Below are 14,230 nucleotides of genomic sequence, written 5' to 3'. Positions count from 1 at the left end.
TATTAATTACCAAACTAAGAACATAAAGGCGCAATGCGTTTTAATAAAACGCATCCAATAGACGGAATGTCCGATGGTGACGCCACTGAGGCTATAGCTGACGATGCCTTAGCGTCCTACGAGTACCTACGAGCACCCCTGGAGTACTCGTTAGCTACGAGCGTTTTCAAGACGTTCGTTCCCAACGATGCTTTCGGAAAACGCGGTGAAAACTCTACGATGCCCTTTCGACGCACTTCACGATCCACTTAGGCTAGCGACGCTTTCGGGAAACGGGGCCCAGGACCCTGGAGTACACACAGTACACACACCGTACACAAAGGAAGTTGTTGTTAAAGCGAGTGAAGGAAGGAAAAGGAAGCAGTCGCATTAACGAAGTGAATGAACTAAAAACAGTCTCTTATATCACTTTATCAATGTGTGTGTGTGTGTGTGTGTGTGTGTGTGTGTGTGTGTGTGTGTGTGTGTGTGTGTGTGTGTGTGTGTGTGTGTTTACCTTGGCCCTTTCTAAATACCTGCCTGTAAAGTTTGTACCAAGATGAACCCAATCCAATCCAGCCCAACAAGATGCCTCATTGAAGTGAAATTGTTCCGCCTCGAGCAGGACCCCTGACGCCTGTACAGTGATGTCATGGAACAGCAGCCAATAGGAGGATAGTCTGAGAGGAGGGTCAACTGGTCCAACTGGTTGGTTCACAGGATAATTTCCTTGTTACCGAGTCGGAAGGTTTGGTAATGCTCACTTCATTACAGCAGTGAGAAGACCCAGGTAATTTACTCCACTTTGATCCATGATTCATCATAAATTTCTGTAACTTATTGATCATATCAATAGGAAAGGTACTATTTTACTATCATCAGGTATGGGTTAAAATCGTTAGTGAATATGTTGAGTACTCTCACCTCTCAGTGTTCACTAATGTTAGTCAAAACAAAACTACTGATTGGCTACTACCTCTAATTTACCATTGTTATACATGACAAATTATTTAACTTTATTTAACAATAGTTTTCTAGGAATGGCCTCTGCGACATCGTGGTCTGAGGAGGACTTCTCCTGTTCCATCCGTCTGGATGTGTTCAACAGCCCAGTTACCACACTATGTGGACACAACTTCTGCAGAGCCTGTATTACAGTGTTCTGGGATGACATAGTCCAGTTCAAATGTCCTGTCTGCAACGAGCTGTTCCACATAAGACCTGTTTTACGGGTTAATACCTTCATATCAGGGATGGTTGATCAGTTTAGAAGTTCTGTACGAGTCGAAGAGCAGCCTTGCGTTGAACCCGGAGAAGTTTCTTGTGACGTCTGTACTGGGACCCAGCTGAAGGCTGTGAAGTCCTGCCTGGTGTGTTATACCTCTTACTGCCAGACCCACCTGGAGCCACATCAGAGAGTTCCCCGTCTGAAGACACATCAGCTGGTCGACCCTTTGGACAGTCTGGAAGACAGGATGTGTTAGAAACACGGCCGACTCCTGGAGCTCTTCTGTCAGACTGACCAGGTGCATGTGTGTGTTTTTTGCACAGTGACAGACCACAAGTCCCATCCTGTTGTACCTCTGAAGGAGGAATATGAAGTGAAGACAGCCCAGCTGGGCAAGATAGAGGCCGAAGTACAGCAGATGATCAAGGAGAGACAACGAAAGATTAAAGGCATCATAGACACGATGGACCACAGCAAAGCAGACGCAGACAGAGAGATAGCCGATGGTGTGCAGGTCCTCACTGCTCTGAGGCGCTCTGTTGAAAAATGTCTGGATGATCGCAACAAAACGGTTCAAGAGAATCTGAAATCCACAGAGAAAGAAGCTGAAGGCCTCATCAAAGAGCTGGAGCAGGAAATAAAAGATCTGACCAATAGAAGCTCAGAGGTGAAGCAGTTCACCCAAACTGAAGACCACCTCCACCTCCTCCAGACCTTCAGATCCCTGAAGGATCCTCCACCCACCAGGGACTGGACCACGGTGGAGGTCCGTCCTCCGTCATACGTTGGGACCTTGAGGAGAGCCCTGGATCAGCTGGAGGAGACACTGAACATGGAGATGAAGAAGGTGCCTGACCTGAGATCAGCTCGACACAAGTGTAAGTGTCTGTCTGGTTTGATTTAGGGCTGTCAAATGTACATTCAATATTACAGTATTCTTCAAATATTTTACATTCAAACTAAATTAAACATGTCAGATGTTTTTCCCTTAAGATATGAGTGCCACCGTGTAAAAAAAGTTTGAGAAGATAACCTTACATTAAAAAATGTAATGAAAAAAAACACATAGCATGCTTGGACACTCACATCCATATGGCCCGTTGGCCTCCTCGGGAACGGGACTCGGCTGCAGCGGTCCGTCCTGGGAGCGTATCTCGGTCCGGTCCTCGGTCCTACACTGGACCCACACGTGTCTCATTAGCCCGTCTCCGCCTCCCTTTATATACCGCTCACCTGCGTCTGATCGGCCTCCCTCGCGGGTGTTTCCTCTGAGCCAATGCGCCAATGCGGTCCCCGGCGCCCTCTGGGGGAGAAGGGTGGTAGACCCCCTACACCACCGGTCCCATGGGCTTCCAGGGCCGCTGTGTCGGGCCGGGTTACCACAATGTGTTCATAAAGTTGCTGTTGTTAATACATTCATAATATTGTTGATAATACATTCATAATATTGTTGTTGATGATTTCATAACATTATTATTGAGATGTGTACATATGTATGTGTACATATCAGAGATGGAAATTAACTTTTTTGCCCACCAGCCACTCATCTTTTTTACCAGCCACTTTTTATGCGCTATATTTTTTTTAAATAAATGCGTACATTTTAAACAATATATGATAGTAACAATGATAGTCACAATAGATAAGAAAAGTGTTTTTCATACACATTTTTTCCATCAGAATTGATTCTTACTGTAAGTAGGTGCTACCAAGGAACTGAGTTGAAAATGTTACACTCTTACCGCATATGATAAACAATACACAGGTATCTGCCATGTTAATGTCAAAGGTGTTACGATGACAAGTTTGGGGATAATGCATCTATACAAAGTATTTTCAATAAAAAACAAATTGACATATTAACAATAAAACAACATGCATGGCTACACCATCATAAGTCAATCTAATTAGTGCCTGAATACAAATGTGTCCACAGACATGGTAACTAACGTATGATAGTAAGCATTATTGGCCCTTAACACTAATATTCAGAAAAAACATTGCCTCAAAAAGGCTATTGGCTTATGCAATACAAGTAGAGGCATATACTTGAACTTTATACCCTGAACTTTTAAACGTTGCAAACGTGCAAAAACATAATCATATATTTATGTGGCATTCAGTCCAATGCTGGAAATATATCTGTGGCATTCAGTAGGCCAATGCTGTGATAAAATATGTAAAGTATGACCAAGTGTTTCTTTCTGTTCAATAGATAGAACGTTATCAATCCCCTGTGGGAGAAATTTGTTAATGTTTGTCCCTATAAAACAATAATGGTAAAAAAATAAATACACAACGGTAACTGCGTAAGTCAAACCGTCCAATCTGAAGGCTCTACTTAACCACGCCCCCTACTCACTTCCACCAATGCAAAGCGAACAGAACTGAGTAGGGGAGGGAGAAGCATAACTAGTTTGCGAACGACCCAAAGAAACGCAACGCAAATTCAATGAGAACATGTATGAGGCTTTAATAAAATCCCGGACGATTTTTAAATTCCGCCACACATTTTTTAAAAGTGTCTCAAAAAGAGGGCATGTCCGGGCAAAAGACGACGTCTGGTTACCCTATGTACGGGAAACCCATTTGATTCCTACCTGTAACACTGTTTAATAGTGTCAAACGCCGAATGCGTGAGACTTGAGAGCCCTGTTACTGGTATATTATCCCGGATGCCGGACAGTTGCAGTTCAGCAAAAGAGGCGTAGAAGAAGAAGGGATGACAGTAATGGTTGTGGAACTGCACAGCGCCGTATAACGAATGTATTAAATATGCAAATTTGATCGGACCTTACTGGAAAGTATTACCCGACACAGTGGCGGGTGAAGTGACACAATTCACCCGCCCCCATACAAATCCACCCGCAAATGGCGGGTGGCGGGTGTTAATTTCCATCCCTGGTACATATGTATATGTATGTATTACTGGAGAGAGAGGAGAGAGAGAGGTCATGTTTCCCGAAGCTCCGCTGGGCATTGGAAAGAACTACTTAATTCATCGTTCATTTCTACTTTATCTTATTTTATTTACCTAACAGTATATAGTTTGTTTCCGTCGTCCTCAATCGCTCGATTCAACAATACATTTTGGCACTTTTTACTCCCGGATCAGACCGCAGAAAAAGCCTTGGACTTTCCTATCACCAACATGCCTCTGTATTCGGATATCTCAGGCACGGAGACTGGGAAATGCACAGACTGCACCAAAATGCAACAGAGGGTGGCTTTAATTGAAACGAGACTAGCAGCAGTAGAAAAATGCAAAGGACTATCACAGGAAACAGTGCCGATGGGTGAGTTTGCTGAGCTCACTCAGATACAGCAAGATGATCAAAGCTACACTGTATCCTTCCCGAAGCTGGACAAGAGAGAGACAGTTCCAGCTGCGTCTCACTGGAACAGAGTCGGCGCTAAGCCAAAGCAACATACCAAAGTGAATCAACAAGTTCACTCAACACCAAATGCTAAGCTACCCAAAGCTAAAGTTATCAGCCCGATTAGCCCGTCACTCAAATCAACCCTGCCACTGAAGAACCGGTTCCTGCCACTTCAAGAGTCCACAAACGCGCCTGCCACCGATGCACCCCTGAGCCCCGAGATGCGTCCGGACGGACAGTGTGGACAGAGACGGAACAACCAGTCGCCACGGAGGCGGGCTGCGCATGTGTCTGCCACCGTCCAACAAGGGCCCATCTCAGAGAAAGCAGATGAACCAGACACTCTGATTATAGGAGACTCAACTATCAAGGATATAACCGGTAAGAAGATCAAAACATGCATCTTCCCATATGGAAAGGTTAGTAATATCAACCATAAACTAGCCAAAATCATATTGGAAAACCCCAAAATCTCACAGATTATTGTGCATGCAGGATTAAATGATATTCAAAGAGAACAGTCAGAACTTCTGAAGAGGGATTACACTGATCTATTGGATACTGTTACGACCGGCCTAGGGGAACCGGACATAACGAATGGTGCTCCCCTCTTTTCCCACTCCCAAGGACGACCAGGCACACAGGGCTGCAGTCCAGCATAAGTTGATTTATTCAACTGATGGAGACTCGGGGTGAGCATAGCCAAAACAACAAACAAAACAATCTAACCCCAAAACTAACTTCCCTAACCGACAAACCAAAGAAAGCAAAGTTCACAGGATTCTCACTGACTCCCTATGTGGTAAACAGGAGAAAACAACGATAAACCAAACAAGCTACTCACCCCTACGATTACCTGGACTGCTTAAGTTTTAACATAACAAAACACAATACAATATAATGCCACATGGTAAGCCTGGTGCAGTTGGGAGCAGGGTCAAGAAAAGGAGGATGATTGTCTCCAGCGGCGGCCATTTATAGCAGCTCCTCCAGCCCCAGCACCAATCAACAGCCAGCACCTGGAGAAACACCAATGGTGGTAGCACCACCCTCAGGCCGGGAGGAGCAGCACCTGGAGAGGGAGAGAGCCTAAGGGTGCTAACACCACCCTCAGGCCGGGAGGATCCACAGCACAGACGACATCCATACAACGCTGCAAAATACACATACGACCCTGGGTCGTAACAGATACACTGGACAAAATACACATCAAGTCTTCCATCAGTGGACCCATACCAACAGTTGACAGGGGAATAAACAGATTCAGTCGTCTACTTGCACTGAATACATGGCTTTCCAGAGTCTGCAATGAAAGAGGAAGGGACTTTATTGACAATTTCAACTTATTCTGGGGGCGCAAATATCTTTTCAGAGCAGATGGCCTACACCCAAACAGGTTAGGCTCAAAACTGTTGAGGGACAATCTTCTCTTCTCGCTTTACGAACAGGCCACAATCTTGCCATGGTCTGACGCACAGGCCACAATCAGAGCACAGGTTGAGAAGAAGCGAGACTACAGCCTCCCCCACACAACTACTCTGCCACTATCTGACACACAGATAGCAGACAGCCCACAGACCTTGAAGAGAGACAACAGCCCGCCCGACGCCATCAACACTGTGCCCTCCCCCATCGCTGATGCTGGCTTGGCGAGGAACGGCCACCCCCCTCCTCTGCACTCCCCCATCGACGATGACCTCCAGCCTCATCTCTCCCATAGCCACAACAACAACTCCAGCTGGGATAGAGTCTCCGATGTCTCCCTTTGCGATTTTCCAGCCGAATTTAAGAAACTGGAATATGCTGGCATCAAACTTGCATCTGTGTCAATGATAGCATCGCCACGTCATGGCCGCAGGCTGCTAACACCCAGGAGGATGGCGCCCCACCCCCGCCCCCGTACTGATAGTAGTCCTGAGTATTACTGAGTCAAAAAAGGGTTCAGCCGTAGACACAGTATAAAGGAAGTTTCACATAATCTGCTGAACCCAAGGTTGCCAACGTCAAAGCAGGGCAACTTTCGCATTCATGCTGTAACCACTAAGAGAGTAAACAAAGGGAAACTTAGACACACTGCTAACCTCACAAATCTCATATCTATTGCCTCCAAACCCAAAACAACCTTAAAGCCTATCAACAGCACCATCAGGATGGCTCTACTTAATGTGAGGTCTCTTAATAACAAATCATTTTTAGTTAATGATTTTATTAACACTTCCAAACTGGATTTTATGTTTTTAACTGAAACATGGCTGGAACAAAATAACAGTGCCGTTCTGATAGAGACAGCTCCTCCCGACTATAACTTTTTTGATGCATGTAGATCTGGAAAAAGAGGTGGAGGGGTTGCTGCTATATTTAAAAATGTATTTCAGGGGAAACAAATGTTATTTGGTGATTTTCCATCGTTCGAATACCTTACTGCTGTATTGAAATGCTCCCCCAGAGTTCTCCTATTAATTATTTACAGGCCACCCACATATTCTGCAAATTTTTTCGATGAATTCACAGAATTATTGTCTAGCATCTCCACAGAATTTGACTGTCTAGTTATAACTGGTGACAATTTTCATACTGATGATTTGAATGACAAGTGTGCAAAAAAACTTTTTACCATTTTGGACACATTTTAACTGTCTCAACATGTGAAAGAGGCTACTCATTGTAAGGGGCACACTCTAGACCTGGTTATCACAAAGGGCCTCAATGTTTCTGATCTCTCTGTGACTGATCCTTCCTTGTCTGACCACTTTTGGATTTTCTTTAACATATCTTTTATTCCCGACATACAGACAAAATCAAACACTGTCAAAAAACGGTATATCAATGAAGATTCTAATGTACTTTTTAAAAAGGCCATCTCCTTGCTACCACCTCTAAACCCATGTTCTGCTGATGATCTTGTAGAAAACTTTAATTTGAAAATTTTGAAAGTCATAGATGTCATTGCACCTTATAAGGTTAAAACGATTTCTGGAAAGCAAAAGGCACCCTGGAGAAAAGCTGCTTCTGTAACAGCACAGAAAAAGGAATGCAGGAAGGTTGAACGCATCTGGCGTAAAACAAAACTTCATATTCACCATGATATCTATAAAGTGAGCCTCCGTGCCTACAATTTAGACTTAAAAAGTGCTAGAGAAACATTTTTCTCCAATATCATTAAAACCAACACTAATAATGCAAAAACCCTATTTGCAACTGTTGACAGACTGACCAACCCCCCAATAGAAATTCCACCTGATCTCCATTCCACGCAGAAATGCAATGAGTTTGCAGCTTTTTATATTGATAAAATTGAAGGTATCAGACGAGCCATCAATATCTCCACGTCAAACAAAAATGTTGGACTACCACCCTGTTCAGGCAAAAATTACGTGGCAAGGATGGCATGCTTTAATGTTATAGACTCTCAAAATCTTGTGGAAACTGTGACACAACTAAAGCCATCCACCTGTTGCCTTGATACTATACCTACCAACCTCTTTAAGAATGTTTTCGACTGCCTAGCAGTAGACATATTGCAGATAGTTAACAACTCTCTCCAGTCAGGCAAGTTCCCAAAAGCTTTGAAAACTGCAGTTATTAAACCCCTTTTAAAAAAGCGGAGCCCAGATGCCTCTATTATTAACAACTACAGACCAATATCAAATCTACCCTTCATAGGTAAAATCATTGAGAAAGTTGTCCTCCAGCAACTAAATCACTTCCTGGCATCAACTGGTTGCTATGACACCTTCCAATCAGGATTTCGACCCCTGCACAGCACTGAGACCGCCCTTATTAAAGTTGTAAACGACATCCGTCTTAACACAGACTCTGGCAAAACCTCAATACTAATGCTACTTGACCTCAGTGCTGCATTCGACACTGTAGACCATACATTACTTCTGGAAAGGTTAGAAAACTGGGTGGGGCTTTCAGGCACTGTCTTAAATTGGTTCAGGTCCTACCTACAAAATAGGAACTACTTTGTTTCCATTGGCGACTTTGTATCAGAATCAACCAATGTGACATGTGGAGTCCCACAAGGTTCGATCTTAGGACCCTCTTTATTCAACATCTACATGCTCCCACTAGGGCAAATCATGCAAAATAACAATATTGACCATCATTGCTATGCTGATGACACGCAAATCTATGTATCGCTATCACCAAATGACTATCGGCCCATAGATCTCCTGTGCCAGTGCATTGAGCAAGTGAAGGAATGGATGTGCCGAAATTTCCTTCAACTAAATGAGGACAAAACAGAGATAATTGTATTTGGTTCTAAAACGGAAAGGCTTAAAGTAACCCAACACCTTCACTCTCTGTCCCTGAAAACCTCAATGCCAGAAATCTAGGGGTTATCATGGATTCAGATTTACATTTTGACAGTCACATCAAATCAGTTACAAAATCGGCATATTATCACCCTTAAAAATATAGCAAGACTTAGAGGGCTCATGTCCACCGAAGACTTACAAAAACTTGTACATGCCTTTATCACTAGTAAGCTTGATTACTGCAATGGTCTCCTCACAGGTCTCCCAAAACAAACTCTGAGGAAGCTTCAGCTTGTTCAGAATGCTGCTGCTAGAGTTCTAACAAAGACCAAAAAATTTGATCATATTACACCAATTCTGAAATCGTTACATTGGCTTCCTGTAGGTCAGAGAATTGATTTTAAAATCATGTTGCTAACCTATAAATCCCTACATGGTTTAGGCCCAAAATACTTAACTGATATGCTTCCACTACATCAGCCTTCTAGACCACTAAGATCCTCTGAGACCAATCTGTTAATTATCCCCAGAGTAAACACAAAACATGGGAAAGCAGGATTTAGTTACTATGCAACAAATAGCTGGAATAAACTCCCAGAGGATTTAAGACTTGCCCCAACTCTGAGCACCTTTAAAACAAGACTGAAGACTTTTATGTTTGCTATAGCTTTCTGCAAAAATCTTAAATACATTGCACTTTCTAAAAAGCTTTTTTAACTTTGCCTTTATTTTCTATTTTAATACTAAAATGCCTTTTTCTATTCTACCCATTTCTTTGCATATGTTTTTCTTTTACTTATCTATTATTTTATTTTATTGTATGACAATGTTTATATGTGAAGCACTTTGAGTCTGCCTTGTGTATGAAAAGTGCTATATAAATAAAGTTGCCTTGCCTTGCCTATGTGTTCATATCTATGTATATGCACATAGATAGAGCACAGGAGAACAGTACTAGTGATGATGATGATGATGATGATGATGATGAAGAGCGGTTCAGCAGCTCATCATGTCTGGTTCTCCCTCAGATGCCTGTGACCTCACCCTGGACCCCAACACGGCCTTCAGACGACTCTCTCTGTCTGAGGACAACAGGAAGGTGACGTGGGGTGGAGGGGTCCAGTCGTATCCGGATCACCCAGACAGATTTGACCACTGGGACCTACCCCCACCCCCACCTCCTCCCGGGGGTGGGGGTAGGGTGGGGGGGGGTCCTCAGACTCTCTGTGTCGGTTGTAGAAAAAAAAAAAACGCCCACCCAAATTATTAATACAACAACAAATGTTTTTCCGATATTATTCTTGGACCTCCTCCCTGGGTTTTCGTTGCGTGCGTGGAGGGGGGGGGGCTCAGTCTCTCTGTCGGTTGTAGAAAGAAACCACAGACAGAGGGCTGGATCCACTCTCTCTCTCTCTCTCTCTCTCTCTCTCTCTCTCTCTCTCTCTCTCTCTCTCTCTCTCTCTCTCTCTCTCTCTCTCTCTCTCTCTCTCTCTCTCTCTCTCTCTCTCTCTCTCTCTCTTTCTATCTCTCTCCCAGTCTCTATTCTTTTGCAATAGTTCAGTTAAACGCTGTAGAAAAAACACAATGAGAAAGACTACATGTCTCGTATGTGCCGTCACGCTCCTGTAACTAGCGTGGACAAGACCGCCAATCTCCCCACCGGCAAAACTGAAACTCTCCACACTACCAAACTTATAATGGTTTTCACCTCTTTGGATTCTATTATCCTCCCCTTGGAAAAAAACCTAACATTATCAAACTTCTTCACGAAAATGTTTAGTTTTCTTTGCATGAAAAATTATCATTTAAATCCACAAACAACAAATGTGTAACCCGGGGCATATAAAGACTGGGACCAGAAAATAATTACTTTCTCTCCATTGAAACCCATTCATATTCTTCTATCTCATAGGTCCCATGAGCTCTACCGGAATTTACTTCACACTTTGATTAATTTAAGGGAAATAAGGCAATCATTTAAATAAAAAAATCACATTGTAAAACAACCTTTTTCTTGTTTCTTGATGGTTTTTCACCTTGCTAACAACTGAATTACTTACAACTGACCATCAATTGAGGCTTCAATAAAAGAAGATTAAGAGGAAACAGTTAGTTTATTGAGTGTAACCCAGAAGGAACTCTGAGTGGATGTGTCACGTTAAAATTGTACCGGGGGCGAAAATTGTACCGGCCTACGTCATCGTTTGTTTACATCCTGACAACCTGACAACCTGCCCGGCAACAGACGACGCGATGCAGAAAACATGTTTCCAAACAACGAAATAACATAATACAGATAGCGGATCGCTATCTGTATTATGATAGATAGCGATAACACTTGTTTTTAATTTATATTTGTATTGTATTTAATTGTTTAATCGAAACAATAAAAAAAATTGCCCGCAAAACGGGCGATCGCGTCAAATGACGCGTCAAATCACGTAGGAAGGTTCTTGAACATTCTAGACTATGAAACCTGCTTAAAACACTCAGTTTACTAGCTAAATTCGATTAAACAATTCAATACAATACAAATATAAAGTAAAAACAAGTGTTATCTAGCGATCCGTTATCTGTATTATGTTTCAAGAACCCTCCTACGTCATTTGACGCGATCGCCCGTTTCGCGGGCAAAACATTTGTCATTTGACGCGATCGCCCGTTTTGCGGGCAATTTTTTTTATTGTTTCGATTAAACAATTAAATACAATACAAATATAAAGTAAAAACAAGTGTTATCGCTATCATAATACAGATAGCGATAACCCTAACCCTAACCCTATCGGTATTATGTTATTTCATCGTTTGGAAACATGTTTTCTGCATCGCGTCGTCTGTTGCCGGGCAGGTTGTCAGGATGTAAACAAACGATGACGTAGGCCGGTACAATTTTCTCCCCCGGTACAATTTTAACGTGACAGATGCACCAATCTCGTTCAAGTGGAGAATGCACACAAAAGGAGAGAACTTGACAATAGTAATATTATAACAGTATTCATTAGTGATAGTATTATTGTAATGGTGTAATTTACATTTACTGAATCCCAGTTTAACAGTTGAATTTAAAACCGGCTTGTATTTCCAGTTGGTCTCATTGACGTTGAGGCTAGAGTGTGAGGTCGTTCTAGATGGCGCTCTATTCCGAGGTGGCTATCACTAAGGCTAACATGAAGCTAAAGGCGTTGTGTATGTTTGGTGTAATGAGCTCACAGGAGTCCCAGCGTTCTGCTCTCAGCGCTTTATTAAAACATTCCTGGACACGATGCTCGGTGATCATGAGTGATGTGATGATGAGAGTTGATCAGGAGCCTGTCCTCTGGCCGGGTCACATGGGGCTCTAGGGGGGAGGTCAGAGGTCAGAGCCCGTCCTCTGGCCGGGTCACATGGGGCTCCGGGTGGGAGGTCAGAGGTCAGAGCCCGTCCTCTGGCCGGGTCACATGGGGCTCCGGGTGGGAGGTCAGAGGTCAGAGCCCGTCCTCTGGCCGGGTCGCATGGGGCTCCAGGTGGGAGGTCAGAGGTCAGAGCCCGTCCTCTGGCCGGGTCACATGGGGCTCCTGGTGGGAGGTCAGAGGTCAGAGCCCGTCCTCTGGCCGGGTCACATGGGGCTCCAGGTGGGAGGTCAGAGGTCAGAGCCCGTCCTCTGGCCGGGTCACATGGGGCTCCAGGTGGGAGGTCAGAGCCCGTCCTCTGGCCGGGTCAGATGGGGCTCCAGGTGGGAGGTCAGAGGTCAGGGCCCGTCCTCTGGCCGGGTCACATGGGGCTCCAGGTGGGAGGTCAGAGGTCAGAGCCCGTCCTCTGGCCGGGTCAGATGGGGCTCCAGGTGGGAGGTCAGAGGTCAGGGCCCGTCCTCTGGCCGGGTCACATGGGGCTCCAGGTGGGAGGTCAGAGCCCGTCCTCTGGCCAGGTAAAATAGGGATCCAGGATAACTATGACATTAATGCGATTTATCTCCAATAAATATTTTAATCGCTTGACGGCACTAACATAAACATATAGAGAGAGACACACATACACACACATCCATAAATCCACGCATCCCGACCCATCCATACACATCCTCTCATAAATAGTGAATCATGCGCATAAATCGTAAAAAGGGACACCCAGCAATCTGAATCAGAATTCATGGGTGAATAATGCAGGAACCCCTTTAATGTAACAATACACACACACATACCTATCTAAAAATAGATTAAATTAATATGTAAATAAATATGTATTAAAGATAAATAAGACATAGTAAAACCATTCAAGGCAAGGCAACTTTATTTATGTAGCACTTTTCATACACAAGGCAGACTCAAAGTGCTTCACATATAAACATTGTCATACAATAAAATAAAATAAGAGGTAAGTAAAAGAAAAACATGTGCAAAAAAATAGAAGTTTAAGGCATTTTAGTATTAAAATAGAAAATAAAGGCAAAGTTAAAAAAGCTTTTTTAGAAAGTGCAATGTATTTAAGATTTAGCAGAAAGCTATAGCAAACATAAAAGTCTTCAGTCTTGTTTTAAAGGTGCTCAGAGTTGGGGCAAGTCTTAAATCCTCTGGGAGTTTATTCCAGCTATTTGTTGCGTAGTAACTAAATCCTGCTTTCCCATGTTTTGTGTTTACTCTGGGGATAATTAACAGATTGGTCTCAGAGCTTCTTAGTGGTCTAAAAGGCTGATTTAGTGGAAGCATATCAGTTAAATATTTTGGGCCTAAACCATGTAGGGATTTATAGGTAAGCAACATGATTTTAAAATCAATTCTCTGACCTACAGGAAGCCAATGTAACGATTTCAGAATTGGTGTAATATGATCAAATTTTTTGGTCTTTGTTAGAACTCTAGCAGCAGCATTCTGAACAAGCTGAAACTTCCTCAGAGGTTTTTTTGGGAGACCTGTAAGGAGACCATTGCAGTAATCAAGCTTACTAGTGATAAAGGCATGTACAAGTTTTTGTAAGTCTTCGGTGGACATGAGCCCTCTAAGTCTTGCTACATTTTTAAGGTGATAATATGCCGATTTTGTAACTGATTTGATGTGACTGTCAAAATGTAAATCTGAATCCATGATAACCCCTAAATTTCTGGCTTTGATTGAGGTTTTCAGGGACAGAGAATGAAGGTCTTGGGTTACTTTAAGCCTTTCCGTTTTAGAACCAAACACAATTATCTCTGTTTTGTCCTCATTTAGTTGAAGGAAATTTCGGCACATCCATTCTTTCACTTGCTCAATGCACTGGCACAGCAGATCTATGGGCCGATAGTAATTTGGTGATAGAGATACATAGATTTGCGTGTCATCAGCATAGCAATGATGGTCAGTATTGTTATTTTGCATGATTTGCCCTAGTGGGAGCATGTAGATGTTGAATAAAGAGGGTCCTAAGAT

The 14,230-nt window shown here is 43.2% G+C and overlaps 1 protein-coding gene across 1 annotated transcript; it reads left to right on the top strand.

Moving 5' to 3' along the window:
• The first annotated feature begins 680 nt into the window (after positions 1 to 680).
• LOC130378161 (probable E3 ubiquitin-protein ligase TRIML1) lies at positions 681 to 10,176 on the top strand. The gene is made up of 2 exons (XM_056585044.1): positions 681 to 2,085; positions 9,881 to 10,176. The coding sequence occupies exons 1-2, from the start codon at positions 1,626 to 1,628 to the stop codon at positions 10,120 to 10,122; spliced, it is 702 nt and encodes a 233-aa protein (XP_056441019.1). The 5' UTR covers positions 681 to 1,625; the 3' UTR covers positions 10,123 to 10,176.
• The last annotated feature ends 4,054 nt before the right edge of the window (positions 10,177 to 14,230 follow it).

The sequence above is a fragment of the Gadus chalcogrammus genome, unplaced genomic scaffold, assembly GCF_026213295.1.
Source record: "Gadus chalcogrammus isolate NIFS_2021 unplaced genomic scaffold, NIFS_Gcha_1.0 GACHA068, whole genome shotgun sequence".
Lineage (NCBI taxonomy): Eukaryota > Metazoa > Chordata > Actinopteri > Gadiformes > Gadidae > Gadus > Gadus chalcogrammus.
Note: the sequence above shows the minus strand (reverse complement) of the source record. Positions and strands in the feature narration are given on the sequence as shown.

Bases quoted from the DNA above. Each gene is read 5' to 3' on its own strand.
- LOC130378161 (XM_056585044.1), top strand. From the start codon at position 1,626: ATGATCAAGGAGAGACAACGAAAGATTAAAGGCATCATAGACACGATG. The intron at 2,086-9,880 runs GTAAGTGTCTGT...GTTCTCCCTCAG, and splicing joins GAGATCAGCTCGACACAAGT to ATGCCTGTGACCTCACCCTG.